We start from the raw sequence: 27,845 nt of genomic DNA, 5'->3' as shown, positions 1-27,845 counted from the left end.
TCACAGTAGGGACCTAATTGAAAAAAAAAATGGTGGAGAGACCCAATTAAAAGGAAAAAACGTATAGGGACCTAATTGAAAATTTCACGAAACTATAAGAACCAATAGAATAATTAAACCAATAATCAACCCTAAAGTTAATGATTAGTATTTTTGTGAAATAAAATTTATTTTTAATAGATATAATATTAATTTAATTAATTTATAAACAATTTTATTAGCGTCTAAATCTTTTATGATTAAAAATAATTATATTCCACTTTTATTATTGAATAATTAACACATTCAGTAGTCGCATCCACTACAAGGTTTTTGTTTATTTGTGGCGGTTTTTTTTTCCTATTTATGGAGGTTTCAAACCTCCACAAAAAGGATTGTGGCAGTTTCAAAAACCCCCAAAATTTGAGGTGCCACGAGCTCTTTTGTGGCGATTTTTCACAACCCCCACAATGTCATTTAGTGACAGTTTTCTATCCCTTTTGTGGGGTTCTGTGCTAGAATTTTGTGACAGTTCTTGGTTAATGTTTGTGGTGGTTCAAAACCCCCACAAAAGAAATTTTCTATTTAAAAAAAATAGCTATTCTGCAGGGGTTTTAAACCTCTACAAACATGTCAATATTATTCTTAAAATATTAATCTGGATGTTAGAATTACATTATTATACTAATCATTTATTATTTAAAAGAAATACTTAAGCAAAACATTAAAAATGTAAAAGAAAATTAAAATATTACATATTTAAACAAAATCAATATAGTACATTACCGTCATTTTCCAATCACATTAATTACAACAATAAAATATTAAAAATAACATGTATTAAACTTATAATAATTAGAGAACACTATATACATAAATATATATCTCAAGTGAACTAGTGTCCAAACCAGCACAAACCATTTCTTCTATTCTTTTTTGAATCTGCAGATTACATATTTTCTATTTCAGCTACTGAAAAGCAATAAAGAAACAAATACAAAAGGCTAAAAATAATTAACATTAAAATTGGAAAGAGTACAAGTACAAATCTCAGAGATGCATGTTGTTCGAACTCATTTTCAAGGGCTTCAGATCACAAATCAGTTGCATTTACATGTGATTAGTGCTGAAATAGATGTAGAAGGAATATGCATTAGCATTTGACTTATCATTAAAAGACAAATAGATGAAATTATTTATATGTTGAAAAATACATGATAATAAACATTGTGTAAGTGACACATTAACATGTGACTAGTGCAAACTAATTAGCATGCTCTGTTCAAATCAAGATATATAAATGCAGCTTTTTACATTGTACTGGGGAAAAATTTCCCTGGTCGAAATGCAGGAAAGGCTCACACTTGACTATTTTTCAACATAAATCATTTTAAACACTCAATTACGGTAATAGACTTTGTGGAAACTCTCTCATCACATCACATTATCACAATAATCAAATCGTTCAACTTTAATAATCATGTTCCAACCTTTATGTGCATACAAAACAAAGACCAATGAAATAATAGAGTAATCAATCAATACTTCCCTTTCTATTTTATGAATTATCGGTCATAAGTAATCAAGCTGAGTAAAGACACCATAAGTTTTCACTCTGACTAAACAATGCTAGATATGGAACTTACTCCTTTTAGAAATTACATCCATATTATACTCCATAGTAAGTAATAACAACAACTACAGGAATAAGTCACCATCAGTGGTTAAAAGTAATGTGAATGTGTCCAAACCAATCAACTACAAGCACACTGCAACAAACTATACTACCAAATTGATCATGAAAGTAGAAACATTGTCATTGATGAGATCAATACGAGTCGTGTCAAATCAAACCGAACCTAAGATAGGCAGAAAAGCCCCAATAGATTGAAATACATAGAATTATAAGTTTTCCTTGATCCTTACACTTGATTGATTCAGCTATGGTGTCGTTTAACTATTTATCGAGCAATTAATTATCAGCAGAATTTTTTATTCAAGAGAGAAAAAGGTGCAAATTACCTTGAAGAAGACAAAGAAAGGGACAGCAGAGACGGAATAAGCCTCGGATATCTCTGGTTTTCTCTTCCGCTTCAACCTTCACACTAATAATCAAGCAAAACCAAGCACACAGTAAAGTAATTAAAATGAAAATGGAGGAAGTGGATAAGAAAAAAAGTAAAAAAGCAAACCCTTAAGAAGTGGCGTGAGGGAAGTCAGTGGATAAGTAACAGACTCTTAGCTGTACATGAATTAAAGGAACTATTATAGTATTAAAGAAGAAGAAAATGCTAACTATAATACTAATTGGAAAGTACCTTTAACATCAAAGAATGTTTTTTGATTGTGCTTGTGCTTCCACCAAAGAACAAGGCCAAAACCGAAAACTATGAGGCAGAGACATCCATTATTTATGTCAGCATAAAAACAATGACACAATTTCACAATTAATTCGAAAAAAGATGAAACTCTTGAGAGATCTTATTCTTACCTTCAGTGCCATTTAAGTTCATGGACATTGACTCATGCCACAGCAGTTTGGTTCTTTTCCAGTTGCACAAACAAGGGGATTTTCAACAATGCTGAAAAAAGATTAACAAGAAAAATAAGAACATTCTCTTGTTTTAGTACTGAATTTTTGGTTTCTTGAAGCCTATTTATCAATTGCAAATTAGCTTAAACTTTTTCATTTTGCTATTCTAATATCCTTGAAAAAAGTAATATGTTTGTTACCTTAAACACAGATCCAAAACCACCTTCTCCAAGCTTATTTTTGTCTAAAAAGTTATCAGTGCGAAAAGCTATAACTGATAGGTCATACAATAGAAGCTCTGGATCCTCCTCTTGTTCTTCCTTGATATGATCCATTAATTCTGTATTGGTCTCTAAATTATCTTAAGACAAGTTAACAATTACTCTCCATTATAATGATAATAATTCAATAAGTTACTGCACAAGAAAAAAAGAAAGGAGAATTCTTTACCTTTCAAAGTGGCCTTTTTTCGTCCATTCCATATCAAACATGAAACGAAGAGCAGGCCACATAATACACCAATTGTGACCCAAACTGCAATTCATATCTTGCCCTTGCATCCATTTTTTGTATCTTGAATTGTTTAATGTCACATTACAAAACACAATGATAAATCATGTGATATAATTCAGAATTAGAGAAAGATTAAGAGCAGTTTAAGGCCAAGTAAATGTATTACATACCTAACTCTGAAGCAGAAATTCTAATATAAAGATCTTGGCCTGCATCTGGTAGAATCCTCAAGTCATTAGAACATAAGAAGCATAATTTGTGTATAACTTTGCCAAAATTATATCATCAAATTATCACAAAAACTAGTATCTTTGAAAAAATTTGAAGAATTGAAGAAAGCAAAGAACAAGAAAAAATTAGGAACAAATTCTCATTGTAATAACTCGACACGACATGAAAATCAGTCCACGAGATCCGATAGCTTTGAACATATCTTCAATCGAAGCTTACAGAGACTCACTAGCTCGCCTTCTTGATCTCCTCAGCTAGCACTACCAAATTCGCGCCCAAACCACACCATCGAATCCGCGCCAAAACCGCACTCTGAGTGCTTCAAGCCGCCGGAGGAAAAGCAGAACTAGCGGCACAACCCGTGGTGGAAGACGACGTAAAAGCGAAAAATTTAAACCATTACCTCGAAAATTTGAATCAAATCGTCACTGAGAGGTCAACGAAAATTCAGAGGCTCCACGATCTCCATTCATAACTCCAGCGACAACGCTTTGACGGAGGATTGGAGACAACGGTGGCAAGGAGATGAATGGCCGTGGCAAGGAAATGAATGGCGGCAGTGACATCGAGATTTTAGGGTTTCATAGAGGTCTCTCTTCTCTCTCTCTCTATTTCTCGCTCGAAGTCCAGTTCTAAATGTTCTTTTTTTTTTGTTATGGACTAATATTTATTTGGGCTAGAAGTTTTTTTTAGTATTAATTGGATTGTGAAAGTTATTGTTAATGATTTAGAAAGGTTTTAAAGATAGTCACTATTAAAATATATTATGGAGGTTTATAATAATCCCCACTAAAAATCTTCCACAAACAAGCAAGAATTTTGTAGTGATCTTACGACCAATATACATGAAATTTACATAGCATATATATACTGCAACCATAGCCGTTCTAGCCACCCCAAACATAGACCATGCATACTTTACAAATAACCATCAAATTTTGTTTTTCCTTTTTCCATAGAGTAACGACTCTCTTATTATTCCATGAAAGTTATTTAATTAATTAATAATGCAAAACGTAGACATTATATTCGACAATAGCATCGCCGGAGGTGGTGTTAAGCCAGAAAGTCTTGGCCTGAGCGTATCCACGTGCAAATCGGAAAACCCCGCTCCCTCCCACGATCGACATCTCCCTCACGCCGGAAAACACCGCATTCCGCCCCAACAAGCTCACTGTGCTCCCATTGTACTTCCCTTCCATGAATGCAAAGTTCAACACCATCAATAGCCCAAGATCATTTTGCGACGCAGACGCATAAATCCCCTGGGCTTTTCCTATGACCTTGGAGTTGGGCTCAGGCCCAACGGTTAAGGGGTCATCGGCCATCATTACAGCTCCGAATAACGTGGGGGACGTGGCCGTCATTGCAGCTTGGGCCACCCTAACAGCGGTGGGGTTTTGGCCGCTGAGAATGTCGTGGAAGTAAAAGTGGAGGTGGCTAAGCTTCTCCTTGCGGAGGCCCAGTGATTTTGGAGACAGGCTTCGATCGAAACGAGGGTCTTTGGCGGTGACAAGGGTGGAGAAGAGGAGAGGAATGAAGAAGATAGAGAAGAGGGTTTTGGATGTGGCCATTGCCATGGTGGTGTATGTTGAATTAAGAAAAGAGAAAGGGTCCTCATTTTATAATGGAGAGATTATTTTAATAACAAGTTTCTTGTTTGTGGCTTGTGGCATTAATTGCATGCATGGATTTCAATTTTTGATTCCAGGCAAGTGTAAGCTAAGGTATAACAACAATGGCCAAGTTTAGTATTTTACAGATCTCTTAACGGCAGTGGGTGTAGGTGATTGAATGTAGTATTGATATGTTAGCAAATAACAACACCAGTTAAAGAAGTAGAAACTCCTTGTCTAAATTTGACACAAAAATTAGGCAAATTCTACAATGTTTAGTTTTCATATGTAAAACTGCCTCTGACATTATTGAGCATGAGTTACGGAGATATTTTAATTATTAAATTAAAAGATTCAAATATTCAATACATATCTATATTCATTTATATTCTTTGTGAAATTTATGTTTATTAAAATATTATTTTCAATATTAAAATTAATTTAAGAATTAATTCATTTTGTATAGATTAAATGTGTATGATAATAGTAATAATAAATATGAAATTTGTTAAGAATTTAATATAATTTTTTTGGTGATGACAAGAATTCAATATACTACTTATTTGGGAGCCACAGATAAAGACGCTTAAAACGTCTTTTTTTAAAGACGTTTTCTAATTTTAAAATTTAATATATATAATTGATTAAACTGTATTATTTTTATTAAAATTAGACCATAAATTAATTTGACTGAAAAATTGATTTATATTAAACTGTATTATTTTTATTAAAATTATACCAGATAAATTAATTTGACTGAAAAATTGATAAATCAAATTTTAAACTAATCTAAATTAATATTCTTTTTTTATAAAAACTAACTACAATACTCTTATTATAAAAATTGACTAAAATACTCTTATTATTATTATTATTATTATATATATATATAAATAAATTTTAAAAACCCTAAATCCTAACCCTATGACTGCATAAAGAGAAGAAAAGGATTAGAATTTAGAGTTCTCAAAATATATATAATAGAAGTATTTTAGTCATCATTTTCTATAATAGAGGTATTGTAGTCATTTTTTATAAAAAAAAATATTAATTTAGATCGGTTCAAAACTTAGTTTACTGATTTTTTAGCTAAATCAATTTGTCCGATCTAATTTTGATAAAAATAATCTAATTTAATCAATTATAAGTGTTAAATTTTAATTACTAAAAAAAATTTTTAAAAAAATATGTTTTAAGTATCTTGATATGAGTGGTTTATCATTTAAAAAAATTAAATATTTAATATAGTTAAGAATTATTATTTTTATAAGTTATACATGATAAAATTGTTTTGTATTTTATATATATATATAGTAAACAGAAATATTTAAATTTTTTTATTAATTTTTTAATTATGCTTAAGTATTTTCTTGTCTCTAATATTTTATGTCGAAATTAAAATCGTTTAGAAGCTTTTCTCTTATTAAAATCACCCTCAATCTTATAAAATGTTATAAAATTATTCTTTTGTATAAACAATATTTTTTGTATGATTTTGTCCTTAAAAAAATATTCTCTTCCTCACCACTAACTTCCAACTCTCTGGACTTCTTCATCATCACCAAATCTCTTTCTTTCTCTCTTTCTTTTAGACTTTTACTCTCTCTCGTCACTAACCTCCTAATTCTCTTCATTGTCATCACTCAACCTCTTTTTCTCTTTTTTTATTCTAAACTCCTACTCTTCTTTATCACTAACCTTAATCATCTTTTTCTCATTATCATCACTGTTATCACAAAAATAAAAATTAAATCACACACATAAATAAAAAAATTACAAAATAAAAAGACTTTATTCAGTAGAAACTTTTTTAAAAGTTTGAATCATAAACGGTTATTGTTGCTGTCAGAAGAGGAGCCACGACTTTTCAAGAATTTGCTTTTTTTTTTTTTTTTATTTTACTTTTTTTTTTTGTATTTATGTATTCTTTTCAATTGAAATTTGATTGTGGCTCTGTTGTGTATTGGGTGGGAGAAATTAAGTGAAAATGATTGAGAATAGCGGGTGGAGTAACGATGATGGTGTTAATAAAAAGCGAAAATTATGTATAGTAACAGGTGATGATATTGGTGATTGAGATGAACAGATAGTGATGTGCACGTGTGATTAATGGTGAAAAGGCAGGGATGAGTAGGGTAGTGGGTGGAATGGTGATGGTGAAAAGAGAGAGGGGAGAGAAGAAAAAGAAGAAGAAGTAGAAAATTGTGGTGGTAAGGAAGATGCATGATGGTGAGGTTAAGGGGGTTGGAAGTTAGTCGCGAGAGAGAGAATTTTTTGTTCAAGGACAAAATTATTCAAAAAATGTTATTTATAGATAAAAAAATAACTTTATAATATTTTGTAAAGTCGACAATAATTTTAATAAAAAAAAATTAGGGAGAATTTTGATTTTACTTCAAGATATTAGAAACAAAAATATACTTAACTCTTTTAATTACATCACACATTTATTATTCTTTTTTTTTCACTTATTTTTTTTATTCTTTGTTTAATTATTTGTCTTTTTTTAATTTGTTTTATACAGTAAAAATATTTATAATTTAATATATATATATATATATATATATATATATATATCATCTATAATTATACATATATTTAATTATTATAATATCTATAATTATATGCATATAATATTCATAATTATATATATCAAATAAATAATATTTATAATTTCATTCATACAGTATTAATAATTTTAAACATACGGCATCCATTTAAATAATCAAAATAATATAATATCATGTATAAATTAAAACAAAACAAAATATTTTCATAACTGAATTTTTATAATAATTATATAAGTGGAAAAAACATACAGAAAGACGAAAGAATCCATAAATGAAAATCCAAATAAAAACTAATTAAAGGTGAAAACTCAAGTGTAGTCAACTTTATGTGAAATTGATAACTGAGAGTCGTTAGATTATTTGATTGATTTGACTAAATTTTCATCTAACAACTTTTAACTATCAACTTCACGTGAAGTCGACTGCACTTGAGTTTCCACCCTAATTAAAATACTAATTATTTGGTGGAATATACATATATAGACATTGTATTTTCCATGCATTAATAGTGAAATACATAAACATTGTATTCTACAATAGCATCTAGAGTGGTGGTATTAAACAAGTGAGTTTTGGCCACAGCATATCCGCGACCAAACCGGAAAACCCCGCTTCCACCGACGATCGGCATCTCCCTAACGGCGAAAAACACTGCGTTGCGCCCCAGCAAGCTCAACGTGCTTCCATTATACTTCCCTTCCGAAAATTCCAAGTTCATCACCATCATTAACCCCACATCATTCTGAGAAGCTGAAGCATAAATTCCTTGGGCCTTTCCAATAAGCTTGGATCCCGGTTCAGGCCCAATGGTCAATGGGTCATCCGCCATCGTCACGGCTCCGAATAGTGTTGGGAATTTGTCTGTCATATGAGCCTGGGCCACCCTGACGGCAGTGGGCCTTGGGCCGCTAACAGTGTCGTGGAAATAGAAGTGCAGGTGGCTGAGCTTCTGCCGGTGGAGGTGTAAAGATTTAAGAGAGATGCTTCGGTGGAAAGGAGGGTGCTCCGCGGTGACAATAATGGAAGAAAAGAGTTCAAAGAGGGTGGAGAGAAGGAAGAGAAGAGAGAAGAGGATTTTGGATTTGGCCATGTTCTTGCTTTTAGGGAAGATATGAGCGAGGTTCTTTGAGTATGTTAGATTCTTAGTTTAGTAGCTAGGAAACTTATTTAAGGGGCTAAGTTTTGGAATAATATGCACATTGATTGAAACTTACTCCTTTCTATTTTTGTTGGAATCTCTTCTTTTATTTTTGAGTAGAATGACAATTAAATCTTTAAAATTTTGATTTTTTTTTTTAAATATACTAATTTAATTTTTTGCGATAGTAAATAGTGGACACATTATGTTATTTTGTTAATTTATTATATAAAATTTAATAATAATATTTATATGTATAGTTAACTATTGTGATGTATTTATTTATAAAAGATTATTATGTAGATAATTATTTTTGAAATGAAATTTTTTTTGTTTTAGTAGAATTCATGATAAATAGAGAGCAGTTGATAAATGTTAGATGAAAACTTAAAAAATAACGAATGTTTCATTGTCTAAAACTATATCGTTTTCATGCTTATGTAACAACGAGACATGCATTACTATAGATAACGAAATACATTATTGATAATTTTATTTTGTTTCACACTATTTATTATCAAAAAGATATATATATTCACTACTTATTATCATAAAATACCTAATTAATATTTTTTTAATAACTAATTAATTCTAGATCAAAATTCTAGATCAAAGACCTAATTAATATTTTTTTCGAAGTATGGTGGAAACACGTCATGTACACGATCCAATCATTAAGGTCAACATTTCCAAAAAAAACATAAATAATTACTCAACACTCTTTCCCAAAAAAGGGAAAAAATACCAATTAATAATTTTTCAATGGAGTGATGAAGTACTATAATACAATTTGAAGAAAGTGAATATAGGGCGAATTTGAAGGGTTAAGGTAGTGAATTTCAGGATTGATGACCTAGTTAAGTCATCCCTAAAATAATATCGAGATTTATTCGAAGATCCTATTCAATCTTACCATTGCTAGCAAGTTGAAAAAGATGGGCTTTTAAAATCAGAATTATAGAAGATAAATGAAAATTCATTGAAATTAAGGTAGAAGTGAGTCAAACTAATTTGTCAATTAGCTAGCTCCAACTTAATTCATTCACGATTTGATAAGTTCAATTTTTGTGAGTTAAATTTGAATCTGGATTAATTCAACTAAGCTAGTTTCCATTCTTCTTGTAATTACAATGAATTTGTCAACAATTATTTGATTTTTTTTTTGGTGACTTAACAATTATTTGATTAATTGTACCTGGATTAAATTTAATCTTTAGGCGATTTAACCAATATCTTATTAGCGATAATAACTTCACACGTTACGCCATGTCTAAAAAAAAATGATAATAATTTAAATAATAATAAACCACACATTGCCACATGTATGTGTAATTTTTTATGGAACAGTTAATTATTTTTCATAGATGTGATTGTGTTTATTCGGACGATAACTAACTGTGCTTGAAGTTGTTAATTATTTTTTATGGAACACATGTTTGATCATTAGCTGAAGTGGTTAATTTTTTGTGGGCCAAGGATATCATCAATTTTGCACATATCATACATTCAGACGGATGATTTATGACTTTGAGATAACAACGATAAGAAGATGGTGGAGAATGCTGAATTTTAAAAGAGCATAAGCAACAAGAAGTGGGAAGAGAAGAATCATTGTGAAAATGGATTCCTTGGAACTTGGAAGTGTGTTTTTGGATTGTGGTTTGTCAAATTAAAATTTGAATAAAAGTGATTTTATAGAATTGATTTTGGATAGAAGTAAGTTTGTGTCAACATGATTTATGTTTGGTAACTCTTTACCAAAATTGATTTTGATAAAATAAATATTGTTTGGATAATATTAGTTAAAATCACTTTTAGATAGATAATTACTTAAAAGAACGTTATATTAAATTATAATGTCATTTTCTTATACATGTTTAATTTTCTTTTTTATACTTTTTTTTATATGTTTTTTATATAGTTTATTTTTAATACTCTTAGTAATTTTTTTAGTACCTTATAATTTTTAACTATTATTATTATTTATGGTTAATTTTTTGTTTAATTTATTTTATTTAATGGGATCAATAAATTCTATTATAAAAAGATAATAATAAATATAATACACAAAAATTATAACTATAAAAATATATAATGTCAAATAAAAAAAAATAAAAAATATAAATAATAAATAATAAAAAAAGAGTTCATATAGAGAGAAATAACAAAAATTTTATAAATAATATAATAATATGTATAAAGGATAAAGTTGGTAAAAGAAAAATAAATGTTGAAGATAGTAGCTAAAAACACGTTAGTACAATGGAGAAGTTAAAAGTTATTGCTTCTTGTAAATGTGGTTTTATGAACAAAATCACTTATACTTTTTAGAGAAGAAAATTAGCTAAACAAAAAATTAAAACTTTTAAAAAGTTCTAACGTTGCTTTTTCTCTTTAGACATGGTTACCAAACACACTCAAAGGGTCTTTGAAAGAGTTTGCAAAGAACAGACTTAAGTACTTAACCACACATTTGGGTTCAGGTTTTTAGATAAGTCTCTAATCTACCATTAACTTTAAATTATAATTAAAAAACGAAAAAAAGAGAAGAAGAAGAAAAAGAAAAAATCATTAGTAAATGCCTAATTTTTTTTTACTCTTCACATTTAAGAGTTCTAAGCCAAGATTTAAATTTAGGTGCAAAATATTAACAAACAACATATTTAGTCACTCAATTAAAGTTTTACTTTAATAAATGTTTAACTTTTTTTTGTTGGTCAAACAATAAATGTGTAATTGAAAACCTATGTTTGAACTACTGGGCTTGTGAGATCAGCTGCTGGGTCTAAATGGCAATATAATATTTTGGGCTATCCCATGACCTAAGGGGTTAGGCCTATATCTCCACTCTATGGGTTAGGCCCATATCTAAAGCTTTACTGTTGACTTGTTTTTTTCCCACGAAATTTTTTTATTAGAATAATATTATTGTTATGAAGGGTAACCGGGGATTAATGGGCTGGATGGCGTTGGTTGGCCCAAACGTATGAAGGAGATGGCTTTTGGATGGATCAGCAACTCGGTGCCCTCTGTCCGACTTGTGTGTGTGAAGGAATGGGGGGTGGTACCTGCAAAGATACTCCGATGCCTAAGTTAGCAAGAGTGTGAGCAGGTTTAGAATGTATTGGAACTTAGAGATACCTGAGGGGTGTCAGTGTATTTATAGTGGTGAACCAATAACCACCGTTGGAGTAGTGCCACCTTTTTAGGCGGATAACCGTCCCTTTATCTTAGGGAGGTTAATATATGGCTCTATGAAGTGGTTAGAGAGATTCTAGGGGCAGTTACTCATTCAAATGAGTATTTATCTGCCAGCTAATCCTCGTATCCGACTTCTTTGGAGCAGGTCGTGTTGTGTACCGACTTCCTGAGACGAGGGCTGGTACCGAGTGAAGCCAACTCTTTGGGTTGGGCTTCTTTTATTTGGATCCTGGACCTTAGCGTTGGGTCAGGGTAGAAACAATTATATATTTAATTTTTTTTAACTAAATTTAATTAAATTGATCTAATATAATAAAAATTAATTATAATTAATATAATTTTAAATTTTATTTTTTAATTTAGTTAAATTTAGTTCATAAAAAAATTTAAATGTATATATAGTATTACTATTCTACATATTCATGGCCTAATGTTTGGCTTCTCATTTGACATCGCTAATAGGAAGTACGTACTTTCACGTCCGAACAAAAAAAGAAAGTGCGTACTTTTATATAAGTCCGATGCAAATATTAATTTAACTACTTACTATTAGTGATAATAAATATAGCATTTATAAGAATAATCTCTTATGGTAGCTGAGATTTAATTTAACCTAACTAATTTTTTTTTGTATTATTTAGATATCAATCATATACACAAAACTCATATAAAATATAATAAAAATGTATAAACAATACATATATAACGATTGATTTTTAACGTTATTATATAATAATTTTGTTTACGTATAATCCACCATATAATTTATATGACACCTGTTAATTTAATGGGTTGGTACAAAGTATTAAGTAGCACTTGTACAGTAACAAGTTGTGCAAAAGCATAAGAATTAACAGGGTTCTCCATGGCATAATATATCTATCTAAATGGGTGTTATTTAATTTGGTTGCAGTTTTAGACTTTTATAGTAGACCAAACTTCACTTGGTCAGGAGTCACCAACGGAAGTTGTTCAACATAAATGGTGTGTTTAATTATGATACATTGATGCGTGTCATTTTGTCATATTCTTTTGTTATTTTTATTTTCTTACGTTGACTACTACTATTATTTTCTTACATTGACTAATGACTACTACTAAAGCCGTTGAAGGCTATTATTTTAGAGGTGTCCTTATTATATTACTTCGAGTGTTTCTGACATTTTCAAATTTGACTGAAACATGCTTAGCTTCTCTCCTGCTTTGGAGCTTAGGTTATAGTTTTTATTGTTCAATTATAAAAGTAACAATTGCATGCACGCATTAGTAACACAAAAGGAACCAAGTTACTATATTAGATTAGGATAATATAAAGTTCTCATCTTATTAATATATATAAACACCAATTGATCATGCATGGTTTATTTCAAGATACATGCCTATAGTACATACTAGAGATTACCATTAAAAAACAAGACAGAAAAATGACTTGATAATTCACTAATCTTTATTTCTGGAGAATATGACGATTTTGCCCTAACCTAAACTAAACCACTTGTGTAATTTCATTTGTTCAGTTAACTGTAGGTTCGATCTTGGCCAATAAAGGATCTACCATATATTCAAGGCCCTCTTTAAAATGAGCAGGATTTGAATCAAGAAGAGGGGTTAAGTAGTGGTACACATAAACATTGTATTCCACAATAGCATCACCTTTTGAGAAATCAACCGTAACGAAATTGGTCCTAGCAATCCCACGTGCGAATTGGAACACACCAGTTCCACCAACGATTGGCATCTCTCTAACGGGTAGCTCAACGTTGTTACGCCCCAAAACGCTGAGTGTGCTTCCGTTGAATTCTCCTTCCGTGAATGCAAACGTCATCACCATCATTAGGGCCATTTCCACTTGCGAAATTGACGTATATAGCCCTTGGGCCTTTCCTATCAGCTTTGACTCCGGTTCCGGCCCAGCGGTTAGTGGGTCTTCTATAATTACCGTAGTCCCGAAGGGAAGGGTGTCTTTTGCCCTTCCCTCGGGCTCGGCAATGATGCGCATAGTGGGCTTTGGCCCACTAACGACGTCGTGGAAGAAGAAGTGGAGGTGGGTGAGTTTCTCCTCATGAAAGCCCAAAGATCTCGGGGAGATTCTCCGGGCGAAGCCCACGGATTCCGCGGCAATGAAGGGAAAGAGAAGGGGAAGGAAGAAGAAAATTTTGGAGTTGGGCATGGTGGAGAGTTTGAAGATGCAGTGTTTTGGAATATAGTTCTCACTCACTCTCCTTAGTAGTCCAAGTAGTTGTGTAAGGTAAATTTATTTATAATATAACCAAAGTATTTTGGAAATGATAATAGATTATTAAGCTGATAGTCAAATATGAACAACTTGGAATATTTTAATGCGACGTTAGAAAAAAACCAAAGAATTTATATCATATATCTTATTAAATAAATACAGTGTTATGTATATACTAAAATCAGCTATTAATATTAGTTTTTTTTTTTTATGGTATAGTGTATAATATATTTTAAAATATAAAATACATATTAAAAATAAATTATATTACATATATATTTATCCACAAATATATAGTAATTGATTTTGATGTATAAATAGTTTTTGTTAAATAAAAGAAAAACTATTAAGGGTTAACAATTTTTTTAAATTATATTTAACAAATATATTTTACTAATACATGTGCAAACTTTGAAAAATATAAATGTAAACTATATTCGTTTATGTGTACAAATTTTAATAAATATATGCGCAAATTATATATTTTTTGTATGTAAAATCTCTATAAATATAGATGCAAATTATTGCTGGTCAAGTACTAACCAAAAATAATAATATTTGATGGACATGTAGCATTGCTCAAAATATTTTGTCCAATATATAAAAAACAAAAAATAAAAATAAACAGTTAAAACAACTGGTGTACCGATACTCTCTGATGCACTTGAAATGTTTCCAATATTATTTGGTCAAAATTTTAGGGGTACTATGGGTGAATGTTGCTAATAATAATTCATATGAAAACCTCAATATAGGAAGCAAAACAGACATATTACATCTCTTTGAAAACAATCCCACTGTAACTACTAGGTTAAAAATAGTAAGAGGCTAAAAAAATACATGTACATATATATATCTCGTTAAAATTGAAAGAAAAATTATAGAATCAAATAGTACACTATCCACGCTTTGAAATTTCTTAGATGCGTAGTATGATGCCATGTTTTCCACCATTCAGAACTCCGTTAGGTAAAATTATCCCTTTGTTTATGTAAGCTTTGACATTAGAGTTTCTTGTTTATGTAAGCCAATCATCGACACCTTAATTTGAATTAAAAAATATAAGTTTTGAGTAATTATATCAGCAAATTTCTGAAAAAATTTACAATAGACTTATAGTTTTTAAAAGAAAAAATATCAAAAAATTTTTTACAAAACTTTAGTAATGCACTTATATATCTTTAAGAAAAAAAAGTGTCGAATAAATTAAATCCATAAAAAATTATATATGTGAACTTATAAAAAAATCTCATTTTTTACTACCTAGACTATATAAAAAAATCCTTGAAATTTGACCTATAATCATTTTTTTGTATATATTTAATAATATTTGATATATTTTGTTAAAAATTATTTTTAAAATATCATTTTTCAAAAATTATTTATCAAAAATTAATTTTTTAAAAATAAAATCAATATTTGAGTAACGAATTAGGGTTGCACATAGATCGGATAATATCTGCGGTAATTGTTATCCGCATCCGATCCGAATTTTGCGGATATTATCCGATTCGCAGAACCATCAGATCGGATCAGATCCGATCAGCACTATGATAGGATCGGATTGTGGATTTGGTAGTGATATCCGCAGATCCGATCCGCATATCCGCATGTCTTATATAAATAGTATAGTTTAAGAAAGTAAATCATAATGTGATATAAATTTTAGTGTGTTATTTTATGAATTTTATGATATCTTGTTTTTAATTTTTTATGTTGTACTTTAACTTAAAATAATTAAACTTAGATCTTGTGTTATTTTTTTTATTATTCAAAAAAAATTTTATAGATAATATTTTAGGAATAAATAGACTTAAACAGATAAAAAAATAAATTTTTTGAATTTTTTTTATAAAAACAGTTAAATAAAATTTTAAAACAATTTTTTTAAATGATGTGAATATATCCAATATCTAATCTGTTTCGATTCGCAAACAAATTAAATCAGATCAAATTCGACCTGAAAAATACAAATATTATATCCGATTTGATCCGATTAATGCAGTATAAATTGAATAAAATTATAGACTATATTCAATTTGTATGCAGGCCTGCCCTATGTAAAATTATGATATTCCACATCCCATTAGGATCATGGGTGTGGAAAGATACAAGAAAGAGGGGGGTAGGTACGACTAATTAGGTTGCTATGCGGGCCTTATTTTTCATTTTATTATTTTGAAATTCTACGGTGCTGCTGTCACCAATTTATGTCCACAAAGTAAAATCACAAATTTATATTACGACAAATTTGATATTAATGACATCATATACTTATTATTTTATAATATTATTAATATAGTATTTTAAAATAATAAATATATGAAGTGATTAGCATTAGATTTGTTCTAATAACTATTTTTAATTGAAATTCTACATTTATATTATAATAGTTGCGACTTTCGACTTTTGCTAGTTTTTGTAGCTAGACAGTAACAGCACGAAAAGTAGACAATGTTCCATGATGTAGACACAAATTTATGTTAGTACCATAGACTTTTCCTTTGGACTGGTCATGGGAAATTTTCACAAAATAATAACAAAAAAAGTGAATATTTATTAGTAATAAAATATATTTTTTAATCATTTTAAAATATTACATTAGTTTTCATCCATCAAAATAATTGGTTGAATCGTCTCTTGTAACGCTGACTGTCCTATCATGTGTGATTTAAAGTGAAAAATAATTTCCAAAAACAAAAAATAATAAATTCTTAACGATTTTTAAAATTAAAACTAATGAATTCTTTTGAAATTATGATTTTTTTTTTCCTTTGAGCAAAATAAGTGAACTCAAGTGTTTTTTCTTTTGGAAACTTTTTGTGGTGGAAAAAGTATTTTCAAAACCTTTATGGTTTAAGATTCTCTATAAATCATAACCATTAAATTTTTGAATTAATGGCTCAAATTTAAAATTTTTATTAATAATATAATAATTATATATATGTTTAAATATTTTTATAAATACTTCTATTTTAAAATTATATTTTTGTCCTTTCTTTTCATCTTTTTTCTATCACCCTCTCTTGCTGGTGACGTCGCCGAAAGGAGGAGCACGAACGCCACGAGGAGCTGCCGTTGTCATCATCTTCTTGGACTGCCTCTGCGTGCGCTGTCTTCACCGTCGTTCATCCGCATCTTGCTGTCACCGAGCCACCGTCGTCGTTATCTAGATATTTCAAAGGCTGCCGCAAATGTTGAGTTCCGGTGCTTCGTTGGTGGGTTTGCATGGGCCACCGATAACAAAGCTCTAGAGAAAGCTTTCTCTGCCTACGGAGAAATCGTTGAATCGAAGGTCCGTCGAAGGTCCGTTTATTGCAGGTATCATCGATCGGGATCTGAACACCAATTCGGATTTGGATTTGTTATCGCTATCTATCTGATCTGTGATCTGTGTTCTGTGATATGTTTTTCGTTACTTGATCTCTGTGTTACTCTTGTTACATCGATAAGTTTCTATTCGGTTCTCGAATCTATTAATTATCTTTGTTCTTACTCAAATCTGATGTGAATTATTGTGGTTGTGTTTAAGTTATCAACGATCGCAAAACTGTAAGATCCAGAGGTTTTAGATTTGTGACCTTTGCTTCTGAGCAAGCCATGAAGTGATGCAATTGATGGCATGAACGGCTCCAATCTTGACGGCTGTAACATCACTGTCAACGAGGCTCAATCCTATAGAGGTGGCGGAGGCGGTGGCTTCAGAAGCGGAGGCGGCGGTGGTAGATACGGAGGCAGGGCCATCATAAAGGTGGATACAACAGAAACGGTGGTGGCGGCGGTGACTAAAAAAAAATGTGAGAAAAAGAAGAAGATGGAAGAAGAGAAAGAAGATGAGGATATTTATGTAATTTACTATTTTATTTTATAATTTTTTTATTTCAAGACCACCAAGAACCTGAATATACTTTTTCCATCTAAGACAAAGCCTTCTTTTGGACTTAAAGTGAACTCCAGTGCTAGAAAAAAAACATCTAAACCAGTTCACATTAATATAAGGATGTTTGCTACGGTACGATGATAAATTTATACATATCGATACATTTAAAATATAAACAAGTAATATTAAGCCACGTGAAATTTACTTTTCACATCAACATTTATTTTTTTTAAATATATATTATATCACCACTTTTACTAATATACCCCTTTAATTAAATAAAAATAAAAAATATTTTTTATTTAATTTTATAAAAAGTCTTAAACATCCTTATGTTATTTGATTAGATAAAAATATCTTTTTAAATTAATTAAATTTTAGAATTCAATTAATCCTAATCCTAATTTTATAGTTTCAAATAATTTAAACAGTAAAACAAAAATATATAAAAAAAATAAAAAATCAAAATTGTTCTTCTATTGTTGAATACATTGTTCCTCTTTCCTCTCAAGCTCCCCCCCTCCTCTCAAGCAAAGCAATGAAAGTCTCAAACTAAACCGGCAAAACCCTAACCCTAAATTCTTTGCCGCCTCAGTGCTTCCGCTTCTTCCTCTTCCCTCTGTCCGGAACCTAAGTAGCTCGTCACGTCGTCCCCATCCTCGCTGGCTTCTCTGCCTTCATTCAAATATGGCTTTCTCTTTTTGAAGGTTTGTTGTATAGTTCTATTAATTCTTCACGTGTTTGTCCTACCTAGTGATCATAACATGTCGGGCTCTCAACAGGCTCACCGGGAGGACGGCGACGAGTGCAGGGATTGCCATTGGAAGTGAGATGTCTGGTGGTGTATCAGAAGTCCATGCCCAAAACATTCGCTTCTTTGATTCATACAGCGCCATCAGAATAAAGACTTCTCCAGGGAGAGGTGGTTATGTTAGAAATGTCTTTGTCTCTAACATGACTTTAGAAAATGTTGACATTGCTATCAGGTTCACTGGTACATATGGGGATCATCCTGATGATAAATTTGATCCAAATGCATTACCATTGATAGAAAAAGATTACAATCAAGGATGTGATTGGCCAAAACATCAAGCGCACCGGCCTTCTAGAAGGCATAGAAGGAGACAACTTTGTAAACATCTGTCTATCAAACATCATCCTTAATGTGAGCTCAAGCTATTCATGGAACTACTCTAATGTCCAAGGATATTTCGATTTCGTTTCGCCGAAGCTTGCAAGCCTCTCAAGGAGAGAATATTCCCAGAGCATTGTTCAGACTGTTACAATTTGTCCAATCACCTGCAAAGTTCAAATAATCAAACAAGAGGTGCTTGGTTACTATCTTGGTAAATTGTGGAGTTTATAGCATTATATGCTACCCAAAAAAAAAGGGGTCACTTTATAGCTGAAATTTGATTGGTGCATTTTTTCAGCAGGACAAATTTCAGGTGACATACAATGTTGAGTTGGGAGTTGCTGATCTTGTGGTTGTGCATCTGCGGAAAGATACTGAGAGAGATGATTGTTTCTTGTAACTTGTGTGCAGTAAACAATAATTTGAGTGATTTATCATAAAATAGGAAGTTGAATTCAATGATTTCATGTCTTTTCTTTTTTTTGGGGGGGGGGGGGGGGGAGGGAGAAAAAGATAAGAAATTTTGTGTTTCCATTTATTTTTGAAGGAAAAGAATGTGTTTGGTTGTTGATAGAGAAGAGAATGAGATGCTGTTAGTTAGTTTGTTACCACTCTAAATTCCTTTTCTGTTGCAACTATATTTGATGTTGGAGAATTTGCACAAGTCCTAGGTAGTTGCTTCCCTTTTACTGCATCCTTAGATTTGAATAAGGAATCCAATAAACAAGCTTCCTAGTTCCTAGAATAGTGGAATCTAATCAATTTCATACCTCTTCTTTGCAATGAAAATAATAAAATAAAGCACATTAGTCATCATCACCACCAGATAACTTACTATTTGTCAGTTTCTTTTCAGTTTTTTATTTTTATTTTTTGGGTTGATGGATATTTAAGGCTTAATGATCTCTGTTTATGAACTATTTTATTAATTAAAAAAAAAAAGATAAATCAAATACTAATACTACATAATATGTATTTTATATTTTATATCATAAAATAAATGTGTACTAAGGAAATATATATAAAAAGTAGTACAAATATCATTTAAAAAAAATATATAATAAAAATGTTTAGTGAGCCATATATTTAGAAATTAGAAGTAAATTGACTGGAACAATACTAGGCAGGTGTAAATCATAAAGAAATTCAAGTGTCACAAAAGATGAACATCCCAAGTACACTTGGAATTGGTGAATCAATATAATTATAGAGATGAATGAACAATGAAGGAATCAAGAAATATAGTAGTATCAATTAAGGTTAGAATCCCAATTTTCAACATACTTTAGCTATGTAGTATGTATTATCTATCTAGGAGAGAATTCAGTTGCATCTTTGTTGATGATTGCACACACAACCACCCTTAAAAGATATGTTTCAAGTTCATATTCGGGTGATTGCAATTATGTGTAAAAGTGTTTACCTAACTTATTAAAAAAGTTAAAAATTAATATTTACTTTTAAAAATATAAAAATAAATAACTAGTTAATATTTAAAATTTATTATAAAAATTAAGTTAAATAAAAATTAGACACCAAATTATAAGCACTATAAAATTTATTTTAGATGGGTTGCTGAAAAATATTGTATCGACAATTTTTACCGTGGAGACATGTTTAGTTTATATTAAAAAATAAGTATAAACAAAAGAATTCAAACAAAAATAAAAAAATCGTAATTGTCATGTAGTCATGTTTAGTTTATATTATCTATTAAAAGTTGTTAGTTTCATCTCTTTTACTTAAAAAATTATTATGTACTATATTTTTTATGGACTTTTTTTGAAAATTAATGTTTCTATCTTTAGTTCAATTATAGTTGAATTTAGGTGAAACTTAATTTTCACTCTAACATTTTGATTCTTTGAACCATTTCTGTGTTGTAAGCTGAGTAAAATACCAATCCGGTCCCTGTCCATTTCCCCGAATGACAACGCAATCCTTAACCAAAAACACGATCCATTTTGGTCCCTGACCCTGTGTTCCATCTGCCAACGCGGTCCTTCTGTCACTTTCACGGCGAAAACTCGACGAAAATTGCTGACATGTCAGGCTCAAAAATGGACAGGGACCAAATTGTCTCTAAATTTAAATTGGTTAGAGGTTTATTTGTCCTTATTATTCTTTAAACAATATTTTTTAATTATTTTTTTATTCATTATATTAATATTCTTTTTTTAATAAATTATTAAATATATGGAATTAAAAAATTATTCAAATTTAAAAATATTATTTATTATGAAACCAAATAAATAATTTTCAAATATAATTTTAAATATATAAATAATAAACATTAAAATTTAGTTAATACATTAATAATAATTACCCTATGATATACTATTAGTATTATGATCTAACTAATTTTCACAATAAAGTAAAAACTAATGAACACATTATTTGATATATAGTAAATTTTTGTTGACTAATAACAAATTTAATTTTTTATCTCTTTAAACTTAATTAATAATTCTATTTGATATTTTTGTACTAAAATACACTATGAGTAGGCTACTAATACTAAATGAAATAAAACATAATAGAATTATTAATTTAGTTTAAAGAGATAAAAAAATTAAATTTGTTATTAGTCAAAAAAAATTTACTATATATCAAATAATGTGTTCATTAGTTATAATACTAATAGTATATTATAGGGTTATTATTATTAATGTATTAACTGAATTTTAATATTTATTATTTATATATATAAAAATTATATTTAAAAATTATTTATTTGATTTTATAATAAATGATATTTTTAAATTTGAATAATTTATTAATTAGTTTGTACTTATTTATTTAAAAAAATATTAATATAATGAATAAAAAAATAATTAAAAAATATTGTTTAAAGAATAAGAAGAACAAATAAATCCTAACCAATTTAAATTTAGAGACAATTAGGTCCCTGTCCATTTTTGAACTTGACACGTCAGCAATTTCCGTTGAGTTTTCACCGTGAAAGTGATAGAAGGACCGCGTTGGCAGACGGAACACAGGGTCAGGGACCGAAATGGATCGTGTTTTTTGTTAAGGATCGCGTTGTCATTCGGGGAAATGGACAAGGACCGGATTGGTATTTTACTTGTTGTAAGCTGGACAAGTAATGTTTTTGGTTAACTAGAATGAGCAATCACTTAATTAAGAATGTTGATTTTTCGTTACAATTATTGTACTTGATCAACTGAATGTGCCTTGGAAAAAATTGCCAATTTTTTTGAGTTATAATCCTAATATATTTCTAACACTTATTTTTTGAAATCTTTAAACTGAACATCAAAAAATTGAAGGAAATGCGAAAAAAAACTTAATACTAAGGAGGAGATATTATAAAGAGGAAATAAAAGAAAAAGTATGTACGCCTTAATTAAAAATTTGATACTAAAATATATTATTAGGAAAAAGAATTTCTAAATCAAACATTGCAGTTTTTATTGAGTTCAATTTTACTGTTCAATTCACGTGAAGAAAGAAACAAATGCAGAAATAATGTGAAAATAAACTGATAAAAAATACAAAATATAATTTATATTAAGTAATTTAAAATAAAAATAACAGAAAATGGTTTTAATCGATGTTTTGAAAATTGGTTCGGATTGACCGATCGAACCGGTTGAATTGTGAACCATTGCAAAAAATACTCGAAAAAGGTTAGTTGTTAATTTCAAAAACCACAATTAAACCATTGAACCGGTCAGGAATCGGTCGGTCTAACCGAACCGTGGCCCGACCGGTTTTTTGGGAAAACGAAGAACGCGTTGCTCTGTGATGTGCCCCTCCCCCTTTCGTTCCTAACTTTCCTTCCTTCATTCATTCTCCTCAGATCAAAGAAAGAAAACCCTAGCTACCCTCCACAGTCGCCGAACGGAGTGAGTGAGCCATTGCCGCCGTCCGTGGTTGTCCGAGGCTTCTCTCTTCTTCCTCGCTCGGCGTCCATCCTCCATCATCTTCGTCCTGTGCGCCGTCGTCTCGTCGCCGTTCGTTTATAACAAAAAAAAAAAAACAAAGCTTCGGTAGCGCTGAGAGCCCCTTGCCCCCTTCTCTCCTTCTTCACTCTCCAGAACTCAACTCAACGTCAAGGCCTCCCAACCAAAGAAAAAGTTAAAACCCTAGCCTCAGCCGCCGTTCGTTTGTCCGTCGATCCACTGCCGCCGTCTGTTCGTCAAACAGAACCCAGAGCCCCAGACTTCAAAGGTCAGTTCACTGCTCAATTCTTCCGCATTTTTTTTATGCCCTGTTTAATGATTATTTGATTACTGATTATTTGAATGTTTTGTATTAATTTTTTTGAATGATTATTTGATTACTGATGAGCCCTGGTTCTGCTGTGTTCCTGTTTTGTGTGTTGTGATTTCGCTGATTATTGAAGATCTTGTGATAATTGATTATTTGATTACTGCATTATCGTCTTTTGCACCTTTGTTGTCAATTCATATGTAGATGTTAATGGTTTGACATTCAAGAGGATTAAAGATAGCTTTTGTTATTATTTTTGTTTATTTTTTAATTTTTTTTTAATTGTGAATTGATACTAAATTGGCCCTTCTGTGTGTTTCCCAAGCTGCAGATTACTCCTGAGAATGGCTTATCAGAGAGTGACACTGATAAACTATTGTCACTCCTCCATGATCAGATATGATCCCAGTTTATACCTCAGTATATGTCTCTACTCGTACGCTTCAATGTTGTTGAATTGTTGACCTTTAGGGCATTTATTGTGCTGTAGGTAGTGTTGTAGTAATATTTATGGCTAGGATGAAATATTGGTTAGCAATAGAATGCTTTGATATTTTTGGTTCCTTGGTGTCAATGCTGAGAGCAATTAAGAGCAAGCATGTGTTATGATGCCCAAGTTGGTAGAAAGGGAGCCACAAGGTGGAAGAAGTATCAAGTATGTATTATTGAATTAAAAGATTTTTAAAAGCATGATTTGTATATTATCTAAAGAAAGTTGAGGTAGGATTCAATATTGAGGTAGTTGAGACCTGAATGGCAAGAACAAGTTACTTTCCAAGCATATTTCTATGTAATCTTATTTTGAATTCATGTGTTCTTCCTTCTTTTAATTCTTTGAATGTAATTACTGATCTTTCTTGGTACCCAGGAGTTTACTAGACATGTTTCAGTTCAATTATTTCCTCACTTCATTTCATTTAATCATATATTCATGTTCTTTTTCTTTTCCAAAATTAGTTGCTCTTTTTATTTGCATAGCTGTTATGACATAGTTTGTTTATTGAAGCTTCAGTTTTTACTAAAATTGAAGCCTTTCTCTTAATTCATGTATTTTTATTTCTTGTTTATTCTGAATTTTGGTTACAATTTGATCTAGTTGGAGGCAGGGAAGCAACTTTTAACTCAGTGAGGCTATCTTTGCTTCCGACCGTAAATGAAGAAGAAGAAGCATCCTAGAGAAGCTTTCTAACAGCATTAAGTTGTTTGTAATCAAATTTGAAACCTTGGACAATGATTCTTTAGAGTATTTTTATTTATAATTATATTTTAGAGTGATGCCATTTAATATTGTGCGCGCAAGTTTAAATTCATTAAGAGTGATGCCATTTATGAATGCTATGATTTCTTCTCAAATTTTATACTACTGAATTGCCACACGTGACTTGTGTGTAAGCTATAATAATAAATTTCTACATTCCATTCTTCAATATTTCAGTTTAAAAAAGCTATATTAATAGTCGGAACGGGGAAGAAGGAATTATGAAGTTGGAGGGAGATTGAAGGTCGCGTAACTCAATCATTAGGTAGAGATTGAAAAGGAAAAGAAAATATATATCTTCCACCTTCATTCAAATTCTTATACCCACCAGCAAACTAGATAATAAATAAAAAGCATATGTTTATCATGATTACCATACAATAATATACATAATAAAACATGTTCCACTCTTTCTACAGAAACTAATAACATTCTACATCACAATTATAAATCAATTAACACAGAATAATGGACTGTAGTTATCATTCCATGTACACAAGCCAACAACCAAAAAAGGACAGATACTTTGCTTTCCAAAAGAGAGAAAACAAAGTATCGAGGACAAAATTATGATGGTGGTGGATACTGCCATGGGTTGAATTCAACGGATTTATTATCAACCTCATAAGTGTCTGAGCTATCTATAGCAGCTCTATGCTGAGTGTATTTACCATTGTATTCACAGATTTCCAAGTCACCCCAAGGAGTGGTTGCCACTTCTTCAGTTATATCAAACCACTTTGTTTTGAAGGTTTCTCCTTTGGCCTCCCTTATTTTCTTTTCAGCCCGCTGCCTCTCCTCCAACCTGTAAGGTAACAGACACAACCTTATTACACATGCAATGTAAGGTGAAACTCAAAACATGTTTTTATGATCTTGTATAGCCTCAATGGGGGACAGATCACAGATCACAGATCACGATAACATAATTTTTTGGTCATGTCTTGGTACAATTACCTCATGCAAAACTATATATAAGTCAATATTGAGTATTGGTTGTAGGATGGCGATGGTTTACTATATTTCTGAAACAGAATGCAAGGGGAGTGAAAGAAATGGTAAGGGACCTCCTCTTTTCAGCACCAGATTTGGTTATGTTACCCATCTCAAGTGCATATCTATCTGGGCGTAAACGGGAGTCCGATGGCAAGAGTTTTCTTGGAGCTGTGTCGAAACTGTTTAATTTGTGCGCAAAGTATGTATAATCAAATTTGTCATCATTTGGAACATCAGCAACATGCCACACCTGTGCAGTCAGCATGCTTAGCTTGGAGAATTTGAGCTTTCACCATTTAGCTTATCAGCAAAATAAAAAGCATAATGTATGAAATCAAACTCACTGACCTCTTTCAATTCTGTACCTGGACGAGGCTCTCCTTCCAAATCACAAGGTTGATATTGCATTGACTCATTCCATTTCCCAGTTATCAAAATTTCAGGCTCCTCTGCAGCATTATAAACATATCCATCTACCTCATAGCGACCAGCCCTGCAAGATAATATTGATATTGATTGAGAATGAAGAAACAGCATTAATGGAGGAGTGAATGACAAGTTAAAGTAAAATATAGAAATATGAATAGCACAATACTAAGTTTCTTACTCAAGCCATCCACATGGTTAAAATAAAGGAGCACTTAAGTTGCACTGCTAGAAGTGAAGGAAATCGTAGGCAAAGCACCTGAGCTGCATTTTAATAAACACTTTCCTTTGCTTTTCTTTCTCAACTGATTTTCCCACTTTACATATACTTTCTTTGGCTTGTTGTGGTGGTAGATTTCAATTCTACTTGTTTGAACAAAACATTTATCTTATTCTTTTAACCCTGTAGGAACTTGAATTTTCTATAGTTTGAGCATATAGGATTTTTTTTTCTTTTGACCTTTCCCCTGGGAGTAAAGGATCCAAACATCTTTCTTGTTATGTTTAAAGGTTGTGAGGGCAAAGAAGAAGGACACAGGAACCGTGTATGCGATGAAGATCATGGACAAAAAATTCATTACTAAAGAGAACAAAACAGCCTACGTGAAGTTGGAACGTATAGTTCTCGATCAATTGGATCATCCTGGAATTGTGCGCCTATATTTCACATTTCAAGACACGTTTTCTCTATGTGAGTATTCCTGGATGCTTTTTCTCTTTGTACTTGCTTTTGCACTCTCTTACTCCTCTCTGCGATTTCTTCTCTACTTTCTTCTCCTCAAGTTTGCCAGGGTGGCCTATTTGCTATTTGACATTTTACCTCCTTTTTTTTTTTTCACTCTGTTCCTTTTTCATTCGAGAAGACATGGCATTTGAAACCTGTGAAGGTGGAGAACTTTTTGATCAAATAATCAGGGTAAGCTAACATAAAACTTGAAGGCAAGTGTTAAATGTGCTGCAGTATATATCTTGTTTGGAAAGAAAATTAAAAAAATTTCCATGGCACCTGCTGAAGGTGTGTTGGTCCCATAGGACAGAAAGTTTATTCCGATGTTAGGTATTGATGCAAAAACAATTAAATCATGACTTGCGCTTTGATTTTATTATGCTCTTTATAGTTTTCCATTGAGGGAAAAATTTTTCCTGGGGGTTCCCAAGATTCAAGATAAATAAATATGATATCAAACTAATTTAGATGTCTCATATCAAACTAATTTTTTGCCTTAAGCTTCCATTCTACTGATTTGACTGGATTGACTAACTGCCATAGTAAATTTGTTCATAAAGTATTATTCTAACCCTAGCTAACCATAGTTTACAGTATGAAAGTATGAATATAAGATGTAATATCTACATATTGAAAACTAATGACCTTGTGCCCTTTAACAAGATTCCTTTATTATAACAAGATCGATTGGCCGAAATTTCACAAAATTCATTACTTATATTTGAACATAAAAATCAACTTCTAACTTTAGGTATCATTCAAACACATTAATGTGAAGTACTTGAAGGAAATGTGCAATCAACTCCAATTCTAAAACGAGATATCAGATAGCAAATTTACCTGATTGGGAAAAAAATTAGGATTCACGCCATTCCACGGAGAAGGATGCTCTTCAGTTGCAAACGAGATAATCAATCAAATCATCTTTCACGTGAAGTTTTTGTTTTGTTATTTAAATTATTTGAAACTATAAAATTAGAATTAGAATTAATCGAATTCTAAAATTTAATTAATTTAAAAGGATATTTTTATCTAATCAAATAACATAAAGATGTTTAAGATTTTTTATAAAATTAAATAAAAAATATTTTTTATTTTTATTTAATTAAAAAGGTATATTAGTAAAAGTGGTGATATAATATATATTTAAAAAAAAATTAAATATTGATG

General features: G+C 30.8%; 4 protein-coding genes, 1 long non-coding RNA gene and 1 pseudogene across 8 annotated transcripts; 2 read left to right on the top strand and 4 right to left on the bottom strand.

Annotated features, from left to right (window-relative positions):
* Positions 1 to 4,257: 4,257 nt before the first annotated feature.
* On the bottom strand, positions 4,258 to 4,836 carry LOC112758120 (dirigent protein 22-like). Its single transcript, XM_025806711.2, has one exon. It carries the CDS (start codon positions 4,834 to 4,836, stop codon positions 4,258 to 4,260), a length of 579 nt encoding a protein of 192 aa, XP_025662496.1.
* Positions 4,837 to 7,642: 2,806 nt separating this feature from the next.
* Positions 7,643 to 8,833, bottom strand: LOC112758844 (dirigent protein 22). Its single transcript, XM_025807620.3, has one exon. It carries the CDS (start codon positions 8,530 to 8,532, stop codon positions 7,945 to 7,947), a length of 588 nt encoding a protein of 195 aa, XP_025663405.1. The 5' UTR covers positions 8,533 to 8,833; the 3' UTR covers positions 7,643 to 7,944.
* Positions 8,834 to 13,080: 4,247 nt separating this feature from the next.
* On the bottom strand, positions 13,081 to 14,026 carry LOC112758883 (pterocarpan synthase 1). Its single transcript, XM_025807669.3, has one exon. The coding sequence runs from the start codon at positions 13,949 to 13,951 to the stop codon at positions 13,295 to 13,297; it is 657 nt and encodes a 218-aa protein (XP_025663454.1). The 5' UTR covers positions 13,952 to 14,026; the 3' UTR covers positions 13,081 to 13,294.
* A 4,652-nt stretch (positions 14,027 to 18,678) lies between these two features.
* On the top strand, positions 18,679 to 19,247 carry LOC112759056 (probable polygalacturonase; annotated as a pseudogene).
* Positions 19,248 to 24,805: 5,558 nt separating this feature from the next.
* LOC112756545 (oxysterol-binding protein-related protein 3B) lies at positions 24,806 to 27,616 on the bottom strand. 4 transcript variants are annotated; one of them, XM_025805165.3, is made up of 5 exons: positions 27,516 to 27,616; positions 26,130 to 26,827; positions 25,871 to 26,015; positions 25,594 to 25,772; positions 24,806 to 25,331 (listed from the first exon to the last, which is right to left on the bottom strand). In XM_025805165.3, exons 3-5 carry the CDS (start codon positions 25,928 to 25,930, stop codon positions 25,094 to 25,096), a joined length of 477 nt encoding a protein of 158 aa, XP_025660950.2. In that variant the 5' UTR covers positions 25,931 to 26,015; positions 26,130 to 26,827; positions 27,516 to 27,616; the 3' UTR covers positions 24,806 to 25,093. The 4 variants fall into 4 exon arrangements, 3 of the variants coding, with proteins under 3 accessions (XP_025660950.2, XP_029149860.1, XP_072075782.1); XM_029294027.2 differs by having other exon boundaries at positions 26,552 to 26,827; XR_003814862.2 differs by lacking the exon at positions 27,516 to 27,616 and having other exon boundaries at positions 25,484 to 25,772; positions 26,130 to 26,270.
* Positions 25,202 to 26,253, top strand: LOC140179884 (uncharacterized). The gene is made up of 2 exons (XR_011873751.1): positions 25,202 to 25,338; positions 25,529 to 26,253. It is a non-coding gene; the product is annotated as an uncharacterized lncRNA (long non-coding RNA).
* Positions 27,617 to 27,845: the final 229 nt, after the last annotated feature.

Source organism: Arachis hypogaea, chromosome 16, assembly GCF_003086295.3.
Source record: "Arachis hypogaea cultivar Tifrunner chromosome 16, arahy.Tifrunner.gnm2.J5K5, whole genome shotgun sequence".
NCBI lineage: Eukaryota > Viridiplantae > Streptophyta > Magnoliopsida > Fabales > Fabaceae > Arachis > Arachis hypogaea.
This window is presented reverse-complemented; position numbering and strand designations above follow the sequence as displayed.

What these genes read in the sequence shown, in the direction of transcription:
- LOC112758120 (XM_025806711.2), bottom strand. Translation starts at nt 4,836, where the DNA reads ATGGCAATGGCCACATCCAAAACCCTCTTCTCTATCTTCTTCATTCCT.
- LOC112758844 (XM_025807620.3), bottom strand. Translation starts at nt 8,532, where the DNA reads ATGGCCAAATCCAAAATCCTCTTCTCTCTTCTCTTCCTTCTCTCCACC.
- LOC112758883 (XM_025807669.3), bottom strand. Translation starts at nt 13,951, where the DNA reads ATGCCCAACTCCAAAATTTTCTTCTTCCTTCCCCTTCTCTTTCCCTTC.
- LOC112756545 (XM_072219681.1), bottom strand. Translation starts at nt 26,059, where the DNA reads ATGCTGTTTCTTCATTCTCAATCAATATCAATATTATCTTGCAGGGCT. An exon ending in CAGGTACAGAATTGAAAGAG is followed by an intron (nt 25,773 to 25,870) that starts GTCAGTGAGTTT and finishes CTGACTGCACAG; the next exon opens with GTGTGGCATGTTGCTGATGT. An exon ending in TCTGGTGCTGAAAAGAGGAG is followed by an intron (nt 25,332 to 25,593) that starts GTCCCTTACCAT and finishes GTTACCTTACAG; the next exon opens with GTTGGAGGAGAGGCAGCGGG.